Source organism: Tigriopus californicus, chromosome 1, assembly GCF_007210705.1.
Source record: "Tigriopus californicus strain San Diego chromosome 1, Tcal_SD_v2.1, whole genome shotgun sequence".
NCBI classification, from domain to species: domain Eukaryota; kingdom Metazoa; phylum Arthropoda; class Copepoda; order Harpacticoida; family Harpacticidae; genus Tigriopus; species Tigriopus californicus.
Genome location: NC_081440.1, coordinates 8,615,629 through 8,640,512, shown reverse-complemented (window position 1 = coordinate 8,640,512; position 24,884 = coordinate 8,615,629). Strand labels below are relative to the sequence as shown.

Genomic DNA, 24,884 nt, shown 5'->3' with positions numbered 1-24,884 from the left:
AAGGGCTGAGGAGGTCTTGGAGGAGTGGCTGGGTTTGGGTCCGGAGAAGTGAAAGTTGGAAGGGAAAGGCCCCTGATGTTGAGGGGCTTTGCTCTTCATCTTCTTAAAGTCCACGTCCATCTCGGGATCTGTGAAGGGCTGCAAAAGGGGCTAGTATTCTTCTGCACCTTACACACCAAGCCTTTTGGATGACGTTTACCTTTTCCCATGAGCAACTGAACAAGGTGTTCCGTCCACCAGCCAGGGGTGAAAGGTCCTGACTTATTGAATTCCCGTGGTGAACGGAAACATGGAACTCCTGACCCAAGCACTAGGTAAAAATACCTTGATAGCTCTCAAAGATGGAGAGCACCTAGTACAAGGGCTTAAATTTCTTAGACCTATCTTAAGGCCTCCGGTTATAACCCTAATCAGGGCATACGAGCAATAGTTCGAGCTTCCTTTATCAGGGCCTCAAACAATCATCAAATGACTAAGGATACAAATCGCTAGCTACCTCTACTCCCCATTGGTCCCAGATCAATCTCGGTTGTCTGGCATACCTGGGCCAATCTTCAAGGCTAACTATCCTGCAAAATGTGGTCACTATCCTAGTCTACTGGGTATCTATCAAACGATGCTGATCTCTACACTTGGAGTCTAACACCTGATTCTTGCCAAAGCAAAGATGAACTTCGATTGCAGTTCCATCTACTTTATTCAATTGCTCTACATGAAAAATACACTCTACCAATCAGCTGTCTTGCTCGGTAATGAACGAGGGGGTAATTGCTTGGCCATGAAGAGGGAAAACATGCATGGATAGAAACTGGTTTGATCCTACTTTTTGATGAGGGTGAGTCTTGCGTCCAACGGAGATCCACGGCGATGACGTCGGTTCGATGGGATTGAAAGTCCAGAATCGAATTGACGGAGTATAACTCAGAAGTTGCACCTGTACTCAGCTCCAGAGACTTTTCAACTCGTCTATACTGGCTCACTGAAGTATGCTGTGCACTTCCCCAGGTCCTCTTGACTCTGCACGGCTTCCTGGGTCCCGTCTCCAAGCGTTGACTTTCACTGCTCTGGTTTCAAAATAGATCGACTTGATTTCCAGCACGTTAGACAATTGTCCTTCGTTCACCCAACGAGTAGAGCTTCACGATCAGAGAGGTCCTTTCACTTCGGGTGTTCCAACATAACCCTGTTCTGCTTGAGCACGAAAGATGTGACTTATCTCCTCGAGATCCAAAAGGTGCTTCTGCTCTCCTCGAGCGCAAAAATGTGACTACTGCTCTCCTCGAGCCCAAAAATGTGACTGTTGTTTGGTTAAATTTCCCGTACCACGTTGGTTTCCGCCTCTTCCTCATGGAGGCTAAAACGGGTTGTCCCAGGGCCCTTGGTGGACGGCAACGGTTTCCTCAATGTCCAGGGTTGACCTCCTTTTGTCAGGCTAGCCACATTGGCCATCAAGGGGTTGTTTATTATTATTATTATTATTATTATTATACTTTGGATTTTTTTTCCGTGTCCCACCTTTCGGAACACATTCAAAGTGTGTTTCTAGGTGTAGTCCTCCCAAATAATGGTAAGTTCGATGAGCATTTCCAGTTGAAGGTGGGTAAAGCTTTTCAAATGTGTGGTTGGATATATCGCACGTTTAAATACAGAGACAGCATCATGATGCTAACTCTGTACAAGTCGATTGTTCAACCACATCTCGAATATGCTTCACCCATTTGGGCTCCAATGAGTTTAGCAGGTTTGCATAAGGTCAAACAAGTCCAAAGATGTTTCACTAGCAATATCACAGGAATGAGACCGCTCTCGTATTGGGATAGGTTGGGACGTTACAGTGTTCAGAGAAGGTACGAAAGATACGTATTTGATACTGTACATTGTGCCGTCAGCAAGCTGATACCTGAGCTCAACGGATTCAAAATTGCCGCGTCACCCACCTCACGGATTATTGTGGGTTTCCGGTAAAATTGGCGCGATTGTATTGTTGTGAAAAAAAAACAAAAGGATAAAAAGTTACTGGTTGCCCAAGACGGTTTCACGAAATAAATAGTTCGAAAATAGTAAGATTTCTTTGATTCGAAACGTCCGTCGACCCGCCTGCCAACCCCGGTTTGGACACCTGGGTTTAGGGTAGGAAGGGATCCTTCTTGGGCAATTCCGATCGGATATCGGCACATACATCTTCAAAAGCATTCATGAGCTTTGTCCCAACCCAGGATTTGGGGTCAATTCTAGTGACCGTAGAGGCTTAATGTACGTTTTGAGAGCACCTTCAAGTCCTTGAGAATCCAGGGTAGTAACACAATGAAGTCCACATCTCGTCTTTCTCAGGCTCCTTCATTGTTTAATTTGCTTCCCTCTAATATTCGTAATGAATACGTAGGCCTTATGGATCAGGTAGCATCTTTTAAGTCAGACTTGGACAAATTTTTAGATAGCATTCCAGATCAATCCTACATTCAAGGACTAGTTCGGTCTCGAGCCAAGTCAAATTCGTTGATAGACCAAATATCATATGAAGATTGAAGGTAATAAATAGACGAATTATAACCTTTAATTTGAATAGTACTGGGCATAACATCCCCTGTAGTGGTTAAAAAAGCCCGTGAAAAACAAAAAAAAGGTCCAATTCTTCAAATCTTCAAAAGCCAGTGTTTGTCTTTGAACTTGAAGCTTGAGCCAGACCGACCTTTTTGGCCGTTTTTACTCTCAAGCACACCGGCTTTTGAGTAATTGTCAACCCTATCTCGAAAACATTGTGATCTGACAGATTACTACATATCACATGGACATACTGAATCAGATCAAGGTCATTTGAAAAGACTAAGTCCAGAGCGTTGCTCGCTCTGGTGGCTACACCAACATGCTGGAAGAGATAGCGGAGGATCGCAAACTCCTCCATCTTTTCGAATAACTGAGATGTCAATTTCGGGATGAGAATATATCCATCGAGACTAACCTCCAAATCTACAACACTAGCCGGAAAATTGAAGTCCTCCACAAAGAAAACCTTCAAACAAACTGCCTGATCCAACTCAATTCCTGTGAATTTGAGAGCTGATAATAACGTGCTTACTGAACAAGAGGGAGCCTATAGATTCTCCCAATGAACAAATCAAGACCTTGGATTTTGTACAAGACTAATTTGCAGACCATTCCTAACATTCCCTATTACAACGAACGAAGTTGAAACCAACTACGGTTAGTTCTTCATCTAAGACCCCTGGCCAAACCAGCTTTCTGCTATAGAGATGAATGCAATATCTCTCTCAACGGCTAGTTCTTCTAAGATCTTAATATTTGTACTGTCTCTTTTAGAAATCAGGCAATGCACGTTCAAATATAGCCCCTTTACGGGCCTCTCTTTTGACGGACCAAGGTTCACAGGATCACAAGATCGCCAACCGTAAAAAATCCCGCTTATCAACGAAGCTACGTTCTACTGGAGGCAAAGCATGAGCTAATGGGGATGGTTGGGTTTGGGAAATTGGTTGGGCAGCTACATTTGAATAAGAATTTATTTTGGGAATAGGGGTGGGGCAAAGAATATTAGGGAGAAAAATGTTTATAGGAATAGGGGTGGATTGGGTTTTCAGGTCAAGAGGGGGGGAGGGGGGAGTGGGAGAGAGGGGGGAGGGAGGAGGAGTGGGAGGGAGGAAACTGAACAGGTTATGGTAGGGGGGTGGGGCGGTATTAGGTTTCAGAATGGGTCAGCTCTAATACTACGAAACTGAGCTTGTCTGTACCTTGGCTTCCTTTTTGTCCCCTCTACGTGGACGGAGGTACACCGTACGTTGAAGCGCGTTATAAATCTGATGAAGCTCTAAAACTGCGAAAATGAACCAACCTATTTATTGGCTTTCTTTGCGTCCTCTCTACGTGGACAGAGGTACACCGTACGTTAAAGCACGTCTTAAGTGCGATTGTGGAATGTTAAAAATCAAATAAATGACATCTCATAAATTCGTCAGGTCGTGCGGATGCTGCAGTTTGACATCCTTACTCCTCAGTCTTGGCGAGTAAGAAATTTTTCGTAATTTTAGTTGTTGAGCGAGTAATGGGTTTCAAGTACCATTTCACGTTTATCGCATTATATGTGGAAAAGTAGTTTTCCTCCCAAAGCGATGAGTTGTTCGTCATGCGCCGCTTGGCCATTTTGTTGTGGAGGGTTTCGAAACATTTTTCTTTTCCTTTCCGTAACCATAGGCTATCCCGGAAGAAGCTCTTAGCAAAGCGGGTCTTTGAACGTTGGCCAAGAGAAGCCAGGCATTCCCTGATCTCTACACATGTGTTGTAGTTGGAGATCTGCTCTTGAATATGGTCTTTCCTTTTTGAGCCACAGCCTCCGTTTCCTACCTAGTGGTCATGGCTTTTCCTAGTAGGTGGTTGTCGCATTTCTCGAAACGATGCCGAAAAGAGCCTATCAGTTGGTGGGACACGGCCGGCCCTCATCTTTCTCTTTTTTCTCTCTCCTCGTCGAGCACCTCTCGGTCACCGGTTTCAAGGGAACAAAAAAAGAGAGGCCAAGTCGGAGAAAGGACCACGGCCGCGGGTTGGCAAATGGAAAGGATGTTTTCCCTGACGCAAGCCAGTCTCGGAGATTCAGTTCGGTCCTCTTGCCAACGCGGTTGGAACTCGCTGGCACTGCTGGTACTGCTGGCAGCCTCTGGATCGCCTTTGTTGCCCCGACGGACGTCCAGAAAGGCTGGCCCATTCTGCCATTAGATCCTCTCGGGCCTAATGGTGGGAACACTGGAGACCAACAAGCTGGTGGTGAATAGAGTTGGAACAAGAATGAGGAACAAACGCAAACTGGCTGTTCTTTATTTAAAAAAAAGCCGTAAGTACATAACTTCAATTCACTTTCATACGCATTTTTGGGCACTCCTTTTCGTCGTGCAATGTTAACGAACGAACCGACTCTGGGATAATAATCAATTAGGACAAGAAGCGACAAGTAAAAGTTGAATTTGTCCGGATGTTATCTTCCATGAAATAGAATACCGATCACAGCGCTTGTTGGTTGCAAATATCGTTACCAATCCGATTTCTCCGGCAATATACAAACGAAATTGATTTTTTTCGGGCAGGTTTGCCTCTTCGATGTATTTGTCTTATGTGATCATTTGGTCCCATTTTTCGAATATCAGTGTCATCGGAGGTGAAACATCTACAGGTAGCTGAATGTGTGTTGACTGTTTTGCGCTGGACTTTCCTGGCGTACCTTAAATCAATTCCGGAATAGTGCACGCTTGACGACCTTTAACTTGGACTCTGAATTTCTAGATTCTATCTTCGTTGTCTTTGGCTTTCATTCATCGGGTGACTCTGGTCCAAATTGGCTTCACGTTCCAGTAGTTTCTCCGTCTCGTGGTCGTCTTCCAACCAACCCCCCCCCCTCCTCCGCCTGTTTGTTCGTCTTGTCTCTCTCCCCCGATGCAGTGTCCTCTCCACCCAATCCCAAAATGTTCCTGGTCCAATATGAAGCGCTAATACCTGGCTTTTCGGCGTCTCATTATTACTACGTGTAATGGCTTTGATGGGCGTTCCACCACACATTGACCATACGAAAGTTTAAGCCAAAGCGAGAGAGAACGAGGGGTAAGAGAAAGACAGACAGGAAGAAACAAGGAAAGAGAAAGAGAATGTGGGCATTGAAGCTTTCAATTTTTGAATCGATGACAACCATAGCAACTTGGTTTGGTTGTTGTCCAAACAGTCACCATCCATTGCTCATTCACTACTCGTGCCACATGCCACTCACTCACTTGTTATAAGGCCAGTCGATTCCTTGGGTCAGACGATTTGGACCCTGCAACTCTCAGCAGCATCTCTGTTTGTTTTTAGATCATGACATTCATGCAGTTCAAAGAGAAAAAAAAAGAAACGGTATGGACGGGATGGCCGGCGTATTATGTCATCCAATGACCATTGAAGATCGGAAAAAAGAAGATTTCAACAGAACGAGGATTTGATTTGGAGGGACTATTGATTTTGTTGTTCAGCTTTTGAAGGAAGCAGCAAATCATTTGTCTCCGTTCATCAAGTTTCTCAGCTCACATCACTTGAACTGGCCGCTCACCCTCCAACCAGCCGTCCAACCGAACGAACCAACCAACCAACGAACCAACCAACCAACCAACGAACCAACCAACCAACCAAACCAAACCAACCAACCAACCAACCACAACAACCAACCAACCAACCAACCAACCAACCCAACCAACACAACCAACCAACCAACCAACCAACCATCCAACTATCCAACCAATCAATCAACGAAATCAAAATGATTTGTTGTACCATTCCTCCTAGACTTTGCTTTCCACCAGAAACCGGCTGGATCGTGAACAAGCTAGAGCCGGGAATAGTTCAAATATTGTGCACTTTACAAACAGTTTTGTTCTTCACTTTGCTCACCCTCATTGCCAAGGTTGTCCAAATGATCCACATAAAATTGGCCAAAAACGCAATTAAAAAATCTGCAAAAAATGCAGTTATTTCTAGATCATTTTACTCTTTTTAAAAGAGCCTGTAGCAAAATATTGAAATGACAAAATTATAGCAGGCCTTTTCTTATTCAAAATGCACCACGCAGCTTTAAGGGTTCAAGTGTGCTAGGTCACTAATAATCTCTCAACACTGTTTATACTTTCAACAAAAGCAGGAAATTGGGCATTATCTAGTGGCCAAATTTCATCCCCAAGTCGCAAGGTCGCCAAAATAACCCCAGAAATGGGGAATGACCCAAAAGATGGGTCAAGATTGATAGGACCGCAAGATTGTTTTTGGCTTGTTTTGCCCGAATCCGTTTGGTGACTGGTGAGTGGAGGACCAATGCCCGCTAACTCCTTGAAGCAGCTCCTTGAAGGCAATAACATGACCTTACGCTATCAGATGTATACTCATCTGATTTCTATGGGTGTAATTAGAATGAAAAGCCTTTCTCCGCTTTGGCAGAAGTACAGATTTCGTATTTGAATCAAATACCCATCTGCACAAAAAGGCCATTGGGTTTTTGTTACCTGTACCAGAGACAACTGAGCTCGTTGTGTGTTTGAAGGGTAGCACTTCAACATTTCGCAAACACCAAAGTAAACAGATCAGTGAAGGGACATCAAAGTTATAATTAAGTTATTCCTTTGAAATGCTGCCAATCATAATTAATGCCTGTAAGTCTGAAATTGGTTTTGCCTTTCCATTTGCCTAAAAATATGCCTTTTTACTCAGAATAGACTTTAACCAGGAAACTGTTAAACATTTTCTATGTTTGATATGATGTGCTATCCTCATTTTTAGTTTCTACTTGTTTCATAGATTCACATTTGTAATGATTTGACGAAAGATTGCAATAATGCACTTGTAGGTCTTGATTACAGGGTAGGCAATCATATTTTAAGTTGTTAATACATGTTCTTACAATTCAGCTTTAAAGTCAAGGCAAGTTTAGGACGTTGAAGTACATGTGCAAATAGTACTCTTAACTGTTATATAGAGTCAAATTTATCCGTATTGTACAAGATTGTCACAGAAAAAAATGAAAGAATGTAAAACTGCTAGTAGGAGTAAATGATACGCCATCATCCAGAAAATTGTCCATTTTTCTAACAAATAGCTATAATCATTATTTTGTTAGTGTGTCAGGTAGTCATTTTAAATCTTACTCATAAGATAACTTGTAACATGGAATGAATAGAACAAGTTAGACATTTGCAAGTTAAGAACTTAAAGCACACAGTGTCGAGCAAAAGTCGGCCTTCCTCTGTTATGCTGAAAAAGGAGTGTGACTTCCAGGGGTAGCCAGCCGTCCCTCCCTCTAGGTGCCTATGTGCTAGAATGGGAAGCGTGACTGATTGTTGTCGCCTAAATGAATCAAGGTATATATCTTTTCCTATTTTTAATGTCAAACAATTAAGTAGTCATTGACCCTTTTTGCAGAACATTAGAACATTCAAAACAGGGGTTGTAAATGTGAAAGAATGCAGAAACGCCCTTGAAAATGTCAAAAGAAATTGACTTTTAATTAAAAAGGCAAGAAATATGAGTGATGACCCCACTCAAGACGACTGGTTTCATGCATGTACTACTTTTTTTCACACATTCTTCATATTACAACGACGCAAGAAGAGTATGCTCTATTGTATGCTTTTCCGGTATTTGTTGTCCGTCTTTTCCTTTTGCCCTCTCGCTTGTGCACGTATATATTTGATATAGATTGCTCTGCCCTAGACTTTGTATAAATGGGTGTGGCCACATGTTATCGAAAAGTTCCTCCTTTCCGGCCATCATCTGACTGGTACGAAGAATCTCTATTTCGTGTCTCACAAACTTGACAAAATGCTCTTATATTTGTGTTGGGTGGCTCTTTTGCACTTCCAGATAAAGAATCTGGTTAATGTTAGAATTATGTTTATGGGATGGTTGAAACTTACTTGAGAAGAAGAATAAAGAGCTCTTATTCGGGTCATTCTGTAGTCCTTTAAGACGAATATTCGTATCAGTTCTTCAATCTTTTGATGAAATTCTTTTACCCTAAGGCAATCGCAGAGGAGATGAATGAGGGTTTCCTCGTCCACCCCACAGTAATCAAAAGTCGGATCCGTTCGAGGTGTCTGGCGACAATATTGACTAGTTCTATTTTATGTTTGAAGGATTTTGTGATTTATCTTCATTTGATGCCATTTATATCTAGCCTCCAGGCCAGAATTGTGGGGCGAGGTGTGAATGGCGTTCCATGTTGGAATGGATATGATCACGCCTTTCCGTTCCTGTCATTTCATTTCTCAAGGGGGTCTCATCGTCGTTTGCCTAATGTAAAGTAACATTACAATTGGAATCACTTTGTGGCTATGGAATGGGAAAGGGAGCCTATGGATGCCGGATCTCCTGTTTCAAATCCGGCGCGTCTTTTCGAGGAGTGGGTTAATAACCAAAAACGAGTTTCGCTTGAGAGTCACTCCGCCATTTTGGGAATTAAGCCATCAACGCCCCACTCTAAATATATTTCTGTTATACCCAATTTGCCGAACTACCTGATAAAGCCTTGTTTTGAATATATGATTGAACTCTATCGGTGCTGGTTCATGGGGCGGTAACAGAGCCAATGAAAGAACATTGTTAACACCGCCAAATGCAGTTCCCTTGTGAGATTTTTCTTGCTTTTCTTCTCTTTTGGTCATTTTTTCAGTGAAATGATGCTAGAAAAATGCGAAAATGCTATACAAGATTTCACAATGCTTTATCATGCAAATAATGCTAAAAAACAGACCAATGCTAATAAGAAAAATCCAATGCTAGCGGCCTTGAAATAATGCTAATTTTCAAAAACTAGCATCAAAAAATGCTACCAGGCCAGCCTGCTGAATATCAGGGTAAAGATCTAGCTAGATATGGGTTAGTAGTTTTCATACTCACGCAAGATTGTGCGATTTTGAAACAAAGAGTTCTGAGTAAATAGTTCTAAAATGTTATAATGACTTAAAAGGCATGGGCGTTTCAGGGTAAGTTACTAACATTTTAGACCTAGACACCGGATTTTGGACAGCACCTAACCTTTCGGTTGCAAGGACCTGGGATTGCCTAGGCAGCGGCAAAAGCCTGCAGCGGCTCGGTTGCAAGGGCCCGAAGCTGGGCGTGCCACTGTAATACTTTTGTCAATCAAGGAAAATCGATTACAATATAAACGTTCACACATCAGATCAAGGCCCTAAAATACACCAGATACTCAGCCACACGAAACGTTTTCTGTTTCACATTCACGAAACCTCGGGTGAGTACGAAAACTGCCAACACATCTAGACCGTCACCCAATATCAGAGTTGACACACAACATTTTTCTTGAATTGCCTTCGGTTAACATAGCCTACAAGCAGTATGTGAAAAATGATTCTTCTTCCTCTCATTGTGAATACGGGCAATTTGAGTCAACAGACTGACTGGTTTATGAAGAATACGGCCTACATGTAAGGGGATGGAGGTCTTGTTACTCGTGCTATTTCTTCCACTTATCGGGAGTTAGTCATTGTTCAGTGGTTTATGTTCAAATGGGGAAGTAATATCTGGGCCCGAATTTGACCTCCAGCGGTTTTGTCAATCTGGCAACACTAATATGGCGGTAGTTTCGAAACAAACCGCCAAATTTATGCAGGAACCGTACCAGGCTCTGTCTGTCTGGGAGTGTGTCTGCCCGCGTGTGGTTTGTCGTGTCTAGTTTGTGATGGCCGCTCAGAACCCACCTAGCTACCACCCAACCATAGAGACGTGTAAAGTACGGGATCGGATTTCAGTTGTGTGAGTTCGTCAGGCTGCGCCACAATCGTGGCAAGAACTACCATGATTTAAGCACATCCAGTGCTTCCAAATATTCATTGATAAAATTGTTCGCTGTCTTAGGAAATCGTTCAACAATTATTTTCAACTATTTGAGTTCAACATTCACTTGATAACGAAGTCATTACATGGCAAGTGACAAAAACAGGCAGAATTACAAGAACAATATTTGGTGCCAACATTTTGACATCAGTAATAAGTGCGGTGACACTTTCTTCATGGTAGAACCAGAGGGCGCACTAGTATGAAATCCCAAAGCTTTACACTTCTCTATAGAGGAAGCAACTCCTATGGAGTGCAATGAGAGCTAGCTAGGCGGACTTATCTAGGTGGACTAGTTTTCAAAGCGAATGATTGTTAGCTGACCGGCTGCTAGGGTATAGTTTCTGATTGTAGAGGCGTTGCTTTCGATCAGCTAGAGTTGTACTGTCCATTGGTTACCAACTCAGCTTCAGTAAAAAAACACAACAAACTCAATTTTTACTCTTCTATGTTACTTCTTCTATGACCCAACTACACACATGCCCTCCCGCTAATAGCAATCAGTTGGGCTCTGAAAAACAATGTTTGAGGGGCAAATAATCACCCCCCAAAAGAGTTTTAAACCATCCAATAATTTATTGTCACAGCAATATTTTTCAAAACACCAAGATGTAATCCCATTTAAAAGCAAAAAAGACAACATTTCACTGATTTTGCAAAAGCTTGAAGCAATTACCAAAGGTTTCAATATATTTCATTATTTCAAAATCTATGAAATCAAAAGACCCTTGGACCCCCCAAATTAATATCCTCTGGGTGCTTTAATTAGCTATCTCTCAGGGTGAAGAGACCTGGGCCAAAATGCAAATGTTTCTGTACTTGCTCTTTTACGTGTGAAGTATTGAGTTTTATTTACATTTTTAGGAAAAGCTTGAGCTTTTACCAAAAAAGATAAGCCGGAATAATGTGAGAATTAGAGAACAACGACTATATTGCACCAAACCTACAAGATTGGGACAATGCAGTATGCAGTATTTACAAGAGGTGCAAAAAGTATGTTTTACAACACATGTTCAAAAGTGTCCATGAGCTTTTTCATTAACCAGAATTCAAAATTAGTTGGACTAAAATGTCAAGGTTTACACTTTTGTGCTCTTTAATCCATTTTGGTCCGACAAAAACTCCCAAAAATATTTGAAAAAATTCTCCTATCCCTCGCAATTAGTAATCACTAGGCTCCGACAAAATATGGTGGAATTTTGGTCCAAATATGTCATTTTTATGTTGCTTAAAACAACCCAAATATGTTGATTTTATATTAACGAAAAGCGTTTCGGTTTGTTGTTTCTGTCCTATTTATATTTCCTAACATAAAAACTGGGGCCGGTCATAATTTGCAAATAAATATGGTCTTTTTGACAGCAAATTTGCGTAAAAATCAATTAAATGTATGCAAAAAATTGCGAATAAACTTTCCAAAATAAAGGCAACAAAATGTTTGAGGGGGGGGGAGCTATTTTTGCCTTTAATATCAAGCAATACATAGATGAAAATGAATATTACATTATAAAATCTTCAAGCACCAATAATTGAGCCTACTATACCTATGAAGTATATTCTTGCCATGTCCATGTTGGCTCCTGTTTAGTAAACTTGGAAAATATGCGAAAAAGTTGAAAGAATGCAAAAAATAGCAAGTGCCAAAACGTCAAAAAAAGGGAATGTTGCAAATGAAGGAAAAACGACATTGAATTGCAAAAACGTTGCTGCCATGGCCAAAAGATCATTGTTAGTCCTGTTTATTGCCTTTTTCTGTTGCTAAATTCTAGGAAAACTTTGGGATAAGCTCAAGGAGGTTGCTAGTTTACCCCATTGCTCCCCAGCGCCCCCTTTTGACTTATGATGTGATGTGTCGTGGGGTTAGCTATGGCATAAGTTAATTTGAATAGTGTTGTTATTAGCACAGGTGTTATACAAAGCAACCAAAGGATAGTGCCATAAACGATTTGAAATAATCAAATTTTAAGCTCTTTTTGAAACAAAAGCTCAACAATGGGTGTAAAAAGTGGTGTCATTTTCACTTTTGCTGCATCACTACGTATCCCAAAGATGAGGCTTGGGCGCAACGGGGTGAAAAAAAAAACCTGAGGCTTTGATCGTATTCTATCACATATACTGGGTGAGCTATGGAGCTTCTGTATTTTATTGACAAGAAATTAAATCTTCTTTATGACAATGTTTGACATCAGGACACGTTTTTAGTGAATCCGATGTCATGGTACATACAGTATTCAATTGTTTCTTTTCGAGAGTCTAGTGCGCAGAGTAATATTTATCTGGGCCCCAATATCCCCAAACTATGTGAAAACTATTTTTCATGTAAAAACATATTTGGTCTGACTCTAGTCATCACTAATCCCTCCTGGCTCAAACTTGGCGGCAACTCTATCTCTCGGCGATCGTAACGACTCGAGTATAACGACTTATGACGACAGAATTCTCTCCCTCAAGACGCTTAAGACCAACAGCCTTCAATCCTGAGCAAAAACAGCAAAAACGGATCCCTCCCCAATCCCCAACCCGGCCGGCACTTGCGTACCGACCTACCGACATCCTCCTCCCGCCCCACTTGACTTGGGCCCTGCCTACCTGCCCCGTCTGTCCGTCGCTCCCTCCCCTTGTGCCGCCCATTCACATCCACATCCCTATACTCCATACGGTCTTGACAGACACCCACTGAAACACCGAAACAGAGTTTAACCCACAGCGCCACATCATGGCGTGTATTTCCCCAAAGTGCGTGTCCAGACCGCTCCGGACAGGCGGCGTCGGCGGTCCATCGGCCCTACCGGAGGCAAACCAAGCGTCCACTCATCGGAGCGGTGGCGGTGGCGGTGGCCAAATTCAGGTAAAGTCTGACTGAATTCAATGGTCATCAATGATTGAAAGCCTGATTCAGTCCAGGCTTCAAACGGACAGGAGGTCTTGGTCCCGCGGTCTGTCATGGTTTTTCTACCCTCGGGTTTCCATCCATCCAAGCCACCCACCCTAGGCAGGCTGACTGGATGACAGAGGCGGTTTAGCATTCACGCACCCACTCCACTCATCTCTCAACCCCGGAAGCCCGGAAGCCCGGAAAGCATGCAAGCTCCTGGCGAGTTCGATTCGACATGGGGGAAAGGGGAGCGAGACATATCGAATTCTAAGACGTCGAAATCAACCCGACAAAACTCATTTCTTTTTTTTAAGAAGCCAGACACCTCTCAGGGGCTAGATCGACAATAGCCATTCGTTTCCTTGGCAGAGAGCTCATGATTTTCATGTGACTTGAGTTGGCCAGCCTCAAGTCAACGTGGTCCAACCGACCGATAAGGGCTTGTCGAAAGAAAAAAGAACCAGATTCATTAGGCCTTGAGGGTGAATGAAACCTTGAATATTCTCTGTTTTTAGGTGATCTTCGGTCCCATGTTCTCGGGCAAATCAACGGAACTGATCCGACGACTCAAGCGTTACCAAATCGCTCGGTACGAATGCTTGATTGTCAAGTATGCCAAGGACGTGCGGTACGATTCGGAGAGTATTGCCACTCACGATCGACAGACCCTAAAAGCTGTCAGTGCTACGTGTTTAAGCGACCTGCGAAACCAGGCCCGGAAGTACGACGTGATCGGGATTGACGAAGGACAGTTTGTGAGTTGGAATGAGTCGATGATTAAGAGATCCAACCTACGGACGGAGGACTAACTAGTTGAGCAGTTTCCAGATGTGGTGGCCTTTTGTGAGGACATGGCCAATTGCGGGCTGACTGTGATCGTGGCGGCCTTGGACGGCACATTTCAGCGCAAAGGCTTCAGTAACATTCTCGAGCTGGTCCCTTTGGCCGAGCACGTGGTCAAACTCACGGCCGTTTGCATGAGTTGCTTTGGCGAAGGATCCTACACGAAGCGCATCTCGGCCGACACGGCCGTAGAAGTCATTGGTGGGGCAGAAACCTACATGGCCGTATGTCGAAAGTGCTTCCAATCGCCCGTCAATGTACCATCCAGTCCCCGGATGCCATTGGGCGAGAATGCCTCGAGTCCAGTCAGCCCCACTGAGCGGGAGGTCAAGAAGTCGCTCTTCTGCAACCCAATTGATCAAGGGGATAAGGAAAACATGCAAATCGCTTGACCCCTCGAAACAATGTCCGTCATCCATAGCACCAATTACCAGCATGAGTTCAATTGAGAACTCAAATACTGACTGAACTGAACCCTCAAGCAATATACAGACGACCACAATCAATTTTCATGGCTCATTAGTTAAAATAAGTCATAAAAAATGGGAACTGGAATCAAGATGCATGAACGTATTTGATTGTCTATTTATCATACGTACAGGGATCGATATTTGGCATAGATTTGTTGTCAGTCGTTCATTTAGAGACGAGAAGCGTCATTTTAGAAACAATGTAAAAGAACGTACATGTAAAAAAAGTCCAGGGTAGTCGTGATCGACACGTTTTGGCCTAGGCAAAATGTTCGCGATTCAGATTTGCGCTTTACACTGGATTTGTGACATTGTTGCTGTTGACATGGCCATCCAAGAGAAGAGGGTCCACGGCTCCTCCTGGGTTGGGAAAGGCACTGTCGACCACGACATTCATGGACTGGGCGAAGATATCTGGAAACCAATATAACAATTACCAACCAAAAATACTCAACACTTACCTACGCCTAGGCTCGAAATTCAGACGTACAACTCCCTACCCTTTGATTCCACGCCAATATTGTTAAGTCAATATTTACGAATAAGATAACCCTGGCTTGAACCGATTGTCTCGGTTTGAAAGTTGACACTAAAGTGGGATTGTTTTTTTTTTCTGCTGTTCAAGATTGACATACATACATACCCCTTAACCGTTCATGCAAGCTGTCTTGGGTGTTTGCCATGGTAAGAACGTGACCCCCAGAGCGCTTGAAAACAGATTCCACCGACGGTTTCAGGTTGTAGAAGATCAGCTTCTGTCCCCTTTTAGCAAAATCCTTAGCCATGGCCTTGAATCCTTTGGCGGCTGTGTAGTCGGTGGTGAAAATGTGTCCACCATCCACCACGACAGGGAATTTGCTCTCGCCTTGCCGCACGCCGGCTTTTTCAATGATGTTTCGCACATGGCTGACCGAAGGGAACACGAGAGAGCGGTCAATCACCACCATAAGGTAATCGCTCCCGGGGCCGTCCAACTGAAACACACGTTACATTTGTGGTTCGTCTTAGTTTGCCCAAAGATATGAGGAGCTAGATACCAATTTATCATTACCGTGCAAAGTTCGATCGTCAGATGGGGCCGGGCAGTGTTGTATAAAACAATCAAAACTTGAATGCCCACTCCCACCAAAATTCCGAACTCCAGGGCCCAAAATAAACAACAAAGAAAGGTTACAAAAGCACAGAGAAGATCGGTTTCTGAAAAACAAATCAATGGTCTTGTTAGATGTCACACATTGGCCACCATTAAGTGTCCAAAATTTTGCCAAATTTACTTTTTGAACGCCACATTGGCCGCACAACCTCGTATTCCACACTGAATATGACGGCGGTTATAATCACGGCCGAGAGGGTTGCTTTGGGAATGAAGCAACAATAGTCCATTAGAAAAGCCAGCGCTAAAATCACCAAGGCACCCGTGTAAATGCCGCCAAAGGTGGTTTTTACGCCACTAGCCGCATTGACCGCCGTTCGCGAAAATGAGCCCGTGGTGGGCATGGAACTGAAGAATGACCCACCAATGTTGCACAAGCCCAATGCAATCATTTCTTGACTGGCATCCACGGGCTTGCCCCCAGCTGAAAAGCACAAAATGGTATGAAGCACTAATCCCTTTTAGTGTAGTATTAGACGAAACCCGTCTCATACCAAAGGCCTTGGCAATGGCCACACTCTCTAGGATAGCAATCATGGGGATAATCGCTATAGCTGAACCCAGAGTTTTCACCATTCCCGAAAAATCCATGGTTTCAGTGCTGAAAGGTGGTAGACCCACGGGTGGCAGACCCGTGTCAATTTCGCCCGTTAGAATGAAAGTTGTGTTTCGAGATCCGGGAGGTTGGGGCTCAGGATCAAATCCCATGGCAATGAGCAGACAAACGATGACAATCACCGCATTTCTGGCGGTAGCAACCACCCATACCAACTTGCCCATAATTCTTCGACCCATTGTACCCAGACGGTTGCATTGAATTTGACATGAAGTGGGTTCATCCAAGTCTTCGATGGAGTCAAACCAGTTGACATTTCTTGTTATCTACGCCAAGAGTTTTGATTGAATCTGGAATCCATACATCTACGCTTACATTTTCAAAACACTAACTTACCCGTAGAAGCAGGAGAACGACGATGCAAATAAAGCCCAGAATAGTGTCTTGATAACGGAAGCTTTTGAAATTCTTGACAATGTCGATCCAAGTGCCTTGCACGCCTTCGATATGGGAATGTTTAGTGATTTCCAAGCCAAAAAGGCCCTTGACTTGAGAGGAGGCGATAGTGATGGCCGCAGCCGAAGTGAAGCCCGCTGTCACCGGGATTGAGATGAAATCAATCACGAATCCTGCTCAAAGCAACAGTAGCATTAGGCACCTCATAACAAATTGATGAATTATCTTTGTTGGTTGTCCAATCCGACTTACCCAATTGTAAAGCACCCAGAACAAAAATGATGAGGCCACTCAGAAAAGCTAAAAGGACGGCAAACGCCGGACCTTCGGGCCCACTGTGAACGTGTTCGGCTGTCATTAGGGCCATAATAGCCGTGGGACCAATGGTGATATCTTTGGAGCTACCAAAAAAGCAATACACAAAGCATCCCACGAAGGCGGAATACAAGCCATACTGTAAACGGAAGAACCGACACAATCAGGCATTGCAAATTGTGATGCCTCAATTTTTTTGCCGCTATTGATATGAAGGCTGGGCATCAAAAGTGACATGGCAATCGGAATTTCTGTCTTATTACCTGAGGTGGCAGATTGGCCACATCCGCGTAAGCGATGGCTTGGGGAATGACAGTCAGCCCGACGGTAATGCCGGCGATCAGGTCGGACACGGCTTTTTCACCATTGTACTTCGGGAGCCACTCCAAGATGGGGAGGCGCTTGAGCAGCTGCTTCCGAGTGCAAAGTGCCGCGGCCCTTTGGGCAAACCACACGGACATGGCATTGCGGGTTTCGGAGTCAGAGGACTCCAAGTCGTCCTGAGATCCTAGCCCTTTGCCTTTACCATTGGACCCAAAGTCATGGTCTGGAAGAGAAGGCGAAATTTTGAACAGATCTGGATGACTGTGCGAAGCGCACTGACCGATTCGTGCCTGACGGCCTCGAACAAACCTATTGATCTTGGATCATCCGCACCTTAGGTATTTAGCTGGATTGATCTGGACCTCATGTCCTCCGAGACTGTCTGTCTGTCTATCTGCCTGCCTGCCTGCCTCGCTTTCTCCCCGAGCCCCGAGATCTGGGCCTTGTTACAAACCACCACTTGTTCGATGATTTGGAAGCCGTGAAAACGGAGCCAGCCCTCATTTCCTGCTGCGCTCCTGGTCTTCCCGGACCCCCTGCCCTCATCAGCGAGTGACGATGTCCTTTTTCGGAGACGCCAAATAACCAACAACTCAGAAACGTGAAGCGGGGAAGAGGAGGAACAGGAGGAGGGACAGTCAAAGACCAAGAGGCTGTCACAATCCCTGTCAAGGCATTCTCTCTCTACATACCCTCAGTTTCCCGGCCAACGTAAGTGCGAGTAAAGACGACACGAATGTCAAGAAGTACGAGTAGTAAAACTCCGAAAGATGTTCGTGCATGATGTACTACATACGTACGGATGTGGCTCCCAATTTGGGAGTGCGTGCTGACTGACGTTCAAGCTCCTTTTTAGGTGTTGAAGCATGTACTACATAAGGACGTACCCGGTTATATGTTCCAGGCGCTACTACGTTGTGAACTCGTCCCGGTTCAACAACAGGAAAAGGTTCTGCGGATATTTTCTCCCAAATTGAGTGGAACTGTGTTGAGCTGTGTATTGAGTTGGAGGCAGCTTTCCCGTGGATGAGCTGGCGGCTTTTCCACCACCCATTCAACAGTTACAGCTGACTAGCTGGTCAGTTGCCGTCAAGTCCATGTACAAGTGTGTACGCCGAAGACACCCCCATGACACAAGCCAGCCAGCGGCATGATGGCGAAGTCAGAAACTCCCTCTCTCTGTGAGGAGCCCGACGAGCCCAAGAGCACAATCCAGAGGCTTTGTTACTACTAGCTACAACTCCAAGAGCAAGTACACATGGACAGGACACATCCTCACGTTGCGAGAACAGAACAGCTGATGGATAGATGGATGGAGGATGATACGGCCCAACAAGAGGGCCAAGCTGGGCCTGAGCTCGTCTGACGCGGTTCTCCTGCTGGTTCTCTGGATGGAGAGCTCTACCAGCACTCACCCACCCACGGTTCGCTACAACATGGAGTACACTGACGTACATTAAACAATCAGCTAGGAGTAGGGACCCTGGATTCAGAGAGCATATATAGCTAGGAGTTGAACCTGTCAAACATTCGCTTGTTCGATGGATTTAGAGCTCTTAGGATCGTTCGCTCTTTCCATCCCTCCATTCCGCCATCCCTCCATCCATCGAATGGGTGCTGAGCGCCAAAAGGCATGGAGGCCAATCATGCCAATGCAATAGTGCAATATGGGAAATGCATCACGTCACATAGTTTGGGTTGAGGTGGCCGATATTTTAACGAAGATGGTTCATTTCGGCCCAATTTCGCCGGACAAGGATATCTATGTACGTAGACTAACACAACATTACATAGCGGTTGCGATAGTCCTGTTAGCTACCAAAAATGCCCGGCCAAGGAATTAAAAGCGAAACTGGGCCAGATCAAATGAATTCCACTCAAGATTGGGCAGGACTATTTATTACTTTGTCTACCTTGGGTTCGGGTAAAAGCTAAAGTAAAAAAAACCCTGTGTTCATTTCTTTGCCTGACACTCGCTCGCTCATTCATAACTTGTGAAAAGCCCGAACACTTAAAGTCTGAATCGAATGTATGGACTTACAGGGAAAGTCCGATTACGAAATCCATGGAGGAATTCCCAATTCCACGCGATGATTTACAAATAATGAAACATAATTGGCCCTGTTGTGGTTAGTTTGTATAGCCGTGCGTAAATGACCTCATTACCTATTTTTTTTGTTTTACCATGACTGTCCCAGCAAAGAAGCGTTTGTCTACATGTTTACATCGCCAGAGAAAATAAGAAAATGATAAAGCCCGAGTTGGTTGCTGTGTCAAATATTTACATTGGACAGCAAGCCCTTTTTAGGGCCTCGCCTGTTGTCTACCCTTTCATTGAAAACCGGACTTTTCGCCAAAACTGAATATTTTTGACTCATTCAATATTCTGAAAATTTAAAGGCACCCACCCGCTCTCGAACTGTTCATGATTAGCACAATTGATTGGACTTGTAAACATCGTAAACTCGGCTGGTATTCGATTGATGTTTTCTACATCTAGCACTAAATCCATTGGCATTGGCTAGCTTTTGTGCTCGAGTTTTAACTAAAGGAAACTTCTTCATTTTCCCTGTCTCACATAACTAGGGTACTCACTACCCACCCAGACCTGGTATTCGGAGGCTTCAACTTGGGATTCCCCTGGATTGAGACATTAGCCTTCATGACTGTCAATCCATCTCGGGTGGAGTACTTCAGAACTCGAAAGAGGAAAACCGAGCGCAAAAGAATAATGCCTTGGTGTTTCAAACACACGCAGTTGATGCAAGGGAAGTGAAGTGACACGCATGTACGTGGAAGACATGTAGCATAAAGTAAGTACGAAGTTGATCAAAAAGGGTTACCCCCGTCCCGTCCCCAGGAGGAGAGCATGTCGCATTTGATGCAATGACACCGTCATGAAGTTGTCATGGCAGCGCATGAAATCACAAATTCGATTCAAACTTGACAGATATACGTACTACGTATAAATAGTAAGTCTGACAACGAAGTTCGACCGCCTACTGCTGCTTTCACATCGAGAATTCACTTCCATATTCGAATTGCTGAGACAACGTTGGATTGGATTTCCATCTACTAGTGCCTACTTACTAATACCTACTCGCACCTGCCTTCGACAATCTTATAATTTTGGAATTTTCGTGGTCAAATTGATGGCCAAAGGAAATCTGAGATCCTTCTTCAATCTCGAGGCCAGTCAGTGACTTGAGAAGTCCGTTTCCTAGAAATGTATAGAAGCCAGTTTGTTCGTAGGCACGTATATAGTACAGTACAGTGCCAGAGAATTGTATGCACGCGCCGCTCTCCTGACAAATGCCATCCAAAAATGTCATAATCATGGCTCACGATGAACGAATAAGCGAAGCCTTTACTCGTGTAACACTGCGCCGGACGGACTCCTTTTGGCCGACCATGATTTTCCGTCTCTCTTTCTGGATGGAGAGAGCTAAGTAACTCAAGAGCTCGAGCCCCTTCCGTTCCGTTGCGATCTGTCTCTTTCCTTTGATTACGTTCTAGTATTTCACAAGTGAGTACTGTACATACATGTCCACACATCTCGACATACATATGTGTGTGCGTCCGTCCGTCCGTCCGTCGATTGGAATGCTCTGACGCAACTCGTCACTTCGCAAGAAAGAGCACCGAATAGATTGAGGTAACCCAAAGTAAATGGCGCATGGTACCACCAACCATGGAATGGTGAACTTATTGTTGTATGAAAGGGCATTATCCGATTACACATACACGGGTTTCCTCTCTCGGATGAATGGTCGGGGTTGGCGGTGCTTAATGCTAAGTTGCTAGGTTGTTAAGTTGTAGTAGGAGTAGGTGGATGGAACTGACCCCACCGTAACGGCGGAAAATCCCATGTCAATTATTACCTGATGATTGGAGAGATGCGCGAGACATGATATTGGGATGACAGGTTCACCTTGGTTGCATCGATATTGATTCCTCGGAGGTACGCACGTTACTGATGATGAGGATGAGGAGGAACCCAGAGAGACTCTAGAAGAAGAAAACGAAGTCTTCAAGATACTACTAGTGGTAGTAGTAGTAGTTGTTGTAGTTGTAGTAGTAGTAGTTGTAGTCGTAGTAGTAGTAGTAGTAGTAGTGGTGGTAAAATTAGTAGTAGCAGTGATAATGGTGGTAAAAGTTGTTGCTCTTATTGCGGCAGCACGCTAACAAATGACAATTGACTCCTCAGCGCCACGACACACATGAAGCCCATCCGAATATGTGAACTGAGTTGTTCTCATCCCCAAGCCAGTCCGCTGCCATGCATACATAGCGATGAGTGTAAATACTGGACACAGTCGCTAATAAAGTCGTTCAACTTCTTGTTCGCCGCCATCTACAAGTTCTTCAACGTGCTACCCTTGAGCGAGTTTCTTGGCCTCTTGGTCTATTTTTTAGGGTCATCCTCGCATCTCGCAACAACATGACGGCTCTGAGAAAAAGTACGATTTGGGGAAGGTTAAAAGGTTGCCCTCCCTCTCTCTCCCCCTCGTCACGGTACATCTTTGGCCCGTTCAAAAACAAATGGAAACGCTCAATTATGCTGGTTTGCATTCAACTTTAGACTCGTAACCACGTGTCCGTTTGTCGGTGTGTCCATACTCCATTCGCTTGTCCTATCTGAGCAAAGGGTATTAGATTGTTAACTCTCTCACCTCGATCATCTCCATTTGTTCAGATCTTATGCAAACCGCATGTTTCTCGCTGTGGTTTGATCATCGAAGTCGAATCAGGAGACATCGATTGAACAAATGTAGGAACGAACAACACAGTACACATCAAGGATCACCATGATCCTCCAGACACATTATATTATACGTTACTTAGTATGTACCCAGGATAAACAAAGAAGTGTACAGCGTCCAAATGGCAACAAGATCAATAAGCGCAAATTTACTATGACACAATCATTTCGCTCAAAATGATCTGGATCCCTGAAGGGAAATGTGCTTGACGAGAAACAACATTACATGCTAAGGAACGAAACGAACGAAACTCTCCTGCAATAACAAAGTTGATAAAAACAGTTCCTTAAATCGCAATGACGGGATGGCTGGTCCGGTCGGTGCGAAGCAAACGAATAGGATGATGGAATATAGGCCGACAAAGCCGCAAGGCCTTCAAGCTTTAGCAACTTGAACCTACTCTGGTACATTTTGTAGCCGTAAAACCAATTCCAATCGGACTCATATATTACAAGAACCAGTTCAAAGCCAAAGTCTGTTCATGTATCGTTAGCCTTACGTTCAAAAGAATGTGAGATTCAAAGTACACACCAGTTTCTGTGGAATGTACCTGTCTCAACACTACATAAAAACGGGCCAAAACCAAAAACAGTATCCAAAGTGTTTATTCCAGCTTAAACAGTCTACTCCTAAAATGGGATTGTCAAGGAAATACGATGATGATCCGGTCCACTTTCATTTTTTTCAGGAATGGGCCCGTGAATAGATTGTTCAGTTTCTTTTCTTGGTCGCTTCTACCTACTTCTTATTGAAATGGGATTCCCCATAATTCTCCGGCAAGCCTAAACTCAAAATGGGTCCCCCAATTCACCAAAGGAGCCAAGAAAGATTGCGGCGTTGATGATGGAATGAATACCATATGATGGGGTCTTTATGATGAGTTTTAATGTTATTTATTTGTTGAAATGGACAGATGAATGGTCAATTCTCAGGCATCCTATTTAAATCAACGTGATTTATATACAGCCTTTACATTTTTCTTTTCGTCTCTATTCATATTGATGTTTAGAGTACGTGAATCCCTCTGTTGTAGCATATAAGAAATCCTCATGAGAGCACAATCAGTAAAATTAAAGATTTCAACTGATTTCATGTCAATGTTGAAGATTTACAGAAAATATGTCAACGAAAATGCTTTAAAACAGCGTTCACAGGATCATATCGAAAAAAATGACGTTATTTTTGTCATCATAAGCAAATCAGTAGCAATTGTTGGCTGTTGCTTTTTTAAAGTTGAGGCAATGAATTAGGGAAGTACAATTCTTTGGATTGAAATAGAAAATATGACCTGTCATCAGGCACAGAAACTGTTAGTCCATTCTTTGTTTGTTTTCCGGCTCAGTCAAAACCAAAGCAATGGCTTGGATTGGTTTGAACTGACAAAGATGTCGGTTTAAAAGGTTTGATGTGCAGTAAACGTATTAATTGTATTTCTTACCGAGAGTGATATATTGCTATAGTGATTTATATGTTTCCAGTTGAAGTCACCAAGTCGAACTGTGACGTGTTCGTGAATGGCCTGAGGACTGAAAATCCCCGGGCTCACGATCAATGGTAAGCTTTAATCTGAAGTGGTGGTGAGAGCTACTTTTTTTCATCTCCGAACGGATCGCAAGCGCTGTTCATGCGTGAGCCCTTCTTTATACACATATTTATGTATCTACAGTAGCTACCAGCTCTATTGCACTGTCGAACGAAGTACCCTATGCGTCTCTGTCCGTCTGTAGTACAACAACTCTATAGAACAACCACAGGATCTTATCTTCTTTTCCGTGTGCCCAAAATGCAGAGTACCATGCAACAAGATTAACAAGAGTACAAGCCAGAAGCCCGAGAAGCCCGAGGAATCCGAGGAGCCACAAAAGCCAGAGGAGCACCGGACACTGGAAAATTCCAGAACCACCGCCATGGAACATGGACAGCGAGCGAACCATCCAATCTATGATAAACTCACTTACCAATCAGTCTCATCACCATATCCGTCATTCCGTCGGCAAATGAAGCCTCGGATTCCACCAAGGCTCGGATGACCAGGGGCGGCATGCCACTGCATTTCCCCGCGTTTGGAGGACGTTTTCGATGATTATGACGGTGATGATGGCGACGATCACAATGGCGAAGGAATGAGGCAAAGTGTGCTTGGCCGTGGTCGACGGACAATACGGATAAATCTAGAAGGCTCATAGCGCACACCCCTCTCTACTAACCATTTCGAAGAGCCCTTGCTGATGTCTGTTGTTGTTGTTGTTGCTGCTGCCGCTGCCATCAATTCATGTATTCTCTACCTAGTTACCTACCTACGGTAATAATGTATGACATAGAAACGATGATACCAATCGAGTGTCAACCGACGTGTGCGTGATGGTAGCGTATGCGTGTTGCGGATTAAAGTGGAGTGAAAACACGTTTGGGTGACATTCCAAAGTGAGGCGGACCCCATAAACGCGGTTTTCCCTTCAACCGTGAAGACCAAGACTGCTTCCGGAAGTATGGTGGTGATGCTTAACCAGATTACGGTAGAGGTGGAAGTTTCAGACCTCAAATTACATTTGACTCGGATTGATCGTGCCATGGACTATAATCGCCCACCGAGGAACGATCCTCAATGAATTTTCCAATCCATGAAGGCCATGTCAAAATGACTTTGGCCTTGTTAGGAGAGTAAAAACGAGTGGCTTCTTTCCATTGACGCTGATGGCCTTATTTTAACTGTGACTTTGAATCTGGAAACCATCTGCTTTTCTCATGTTTTACCATT

At 43.9% G+C, this 24,884-nt stretch overlaps 2 protein-coding genes and 1 long non-coding RNA gene across 5 annotated transcripts; 2 read left to right on the top strand and 1 right to left on the bottom strand.

The window, feature by feature from the left end:
- Positions 1 to 4,360: 4,360 nt before the first annotated feature.
- LOC131885027 (uncharacterized) lies at positions 4,361 to 6,156 on the top strand. The gene is made up of 3 exons (XR_009373779.1): positions 4,361 to 4,840; positions 5,287 to 5,601; positions 5,848 to 6,156. It is a non-coding gene; the product is annotated as an uncharacterized LOC131885027 (long non-coding RNA).
- Positions 6,157 to 12,746: 6,590 nt separating this feature from the next.
- LOC131885018 (thymidine kinase, cytosolic-like) lies at positions 12,747 to 14,595 on the top strand. Its single transcript, XM_059232942.1, has 3 exons — positions 12,747 to 13,219; positions 13,762 to 14,001; positions 14,068 to 14,595. Exons 1-3 carry the CDS (start codon positions 13,088 to 13,090, stop codon positions 14,479 to 14,481), a joined length of 786 nt encoding a protein of 261 aa, XP_059088925.1. The 5' UTR covers positions 12,747 to 13,087; the 3' UTR covers positions 14,482 to 14,595.
- A 61-nt stretch (positions 14,596 to 14,656) lies between these two features.
- LOC131884981 (sodium-independent sulfate anion transporter-like) lies at positions 14,657 to 23,661 on the bottom strand. Of its 3 annotated transcripts, XM_059232895.1 has the most exons (10): positions 23,565 to 23,661; positions 21,245 to 21,371; positions 17,303 to 17,586; positions 16,977 to 17,178; positions 16,665 to 16,897; positions 16,207 to 16,594; positions 15,834 to 16,136; positions 15,611 to 15,756; positions 15,203 to 15,533; positions 14,657 to 14,973 (listed from the first exon to the last, which is right to left on the bottom strand). In XM_059232895.1, the coding sequence occupies exons 2-10, from the start codon at positions 21,270 to 21,272 to the stop codon at positions 14,852 to 14,854; spliced, it is 2,037 nt and encodes a 678-aa protein (XP_059088878.1). In that variant the 5' UTR covers positions 21,273 to 21,371; positions 23,565 to 23,661; the 3' UTR covers positions 14,657 to 14,851. The 3 variants fall into 3 exon arrangements, with proteins under 3 accessions (XP_059088878.1, XP_059088885.1, XP_059088893.1); XM_059232902.1 differs by lacking the exon at positions 23,565 to 23,661 and having other exon boundaries at positions 21,245 to 21,383; XM_059232910.1 differs by lacking the exons at positions 21,245 to 21,371; positions 23,565 to 23,661 and adding an exon at positions 18,251 to 18,392.
- Between the last annotated feature and the right edge of the window lie 1,223 nt (positions 23,662 to 24,884).

Excerpts from the sequence above, each read along its gene's own strand:
- LOC131885018 (XM_059232942.1), top strand. The coding sequence starts at position 13,088 with ATGGCGTGTATTTCCCCAAAGTGCGTGTCCAGACCGCTCCGGACAGGC. Across the intron at positions 13,220-13,761 it reads GTGGCGGTGGCCAAATTCAG|GTGATCTTCGGTCCCATGTT; the intron begins GTAAAGTCTGAC and ends CTCTGTTTTTAG. Across the intron at positions 14,002-14,067 it reads GGATTGACGAAGGACAGTTT|TTTCCAGATGTGGTGGCCTT; the intron begins GTGAGTTGGAAT and ends CTAGTTGAGCAG.
- LOC131884981 (XM_059232895.1), bottom strand. The coding sequence starts at position 21,272 with ATGTCTCGCGCATCTCTCCAATCATCAG. Across the intron at positions 17,179-17,302 it reads TGGCCAATCTGCCACCTCAG|TATGGCTTGTATTCCGCCTT; the intron begins GTAATAAGACAG and ends TTCCGTTTACAG. Across the intron at positions 15,757-15,833 it reads GCCAATGTGGCGTTCAAAAA|AAACCGATCTTCTCTGTGCT; the intron begins GTAAATTTGGCA and ends TTTGTTTTTCAG.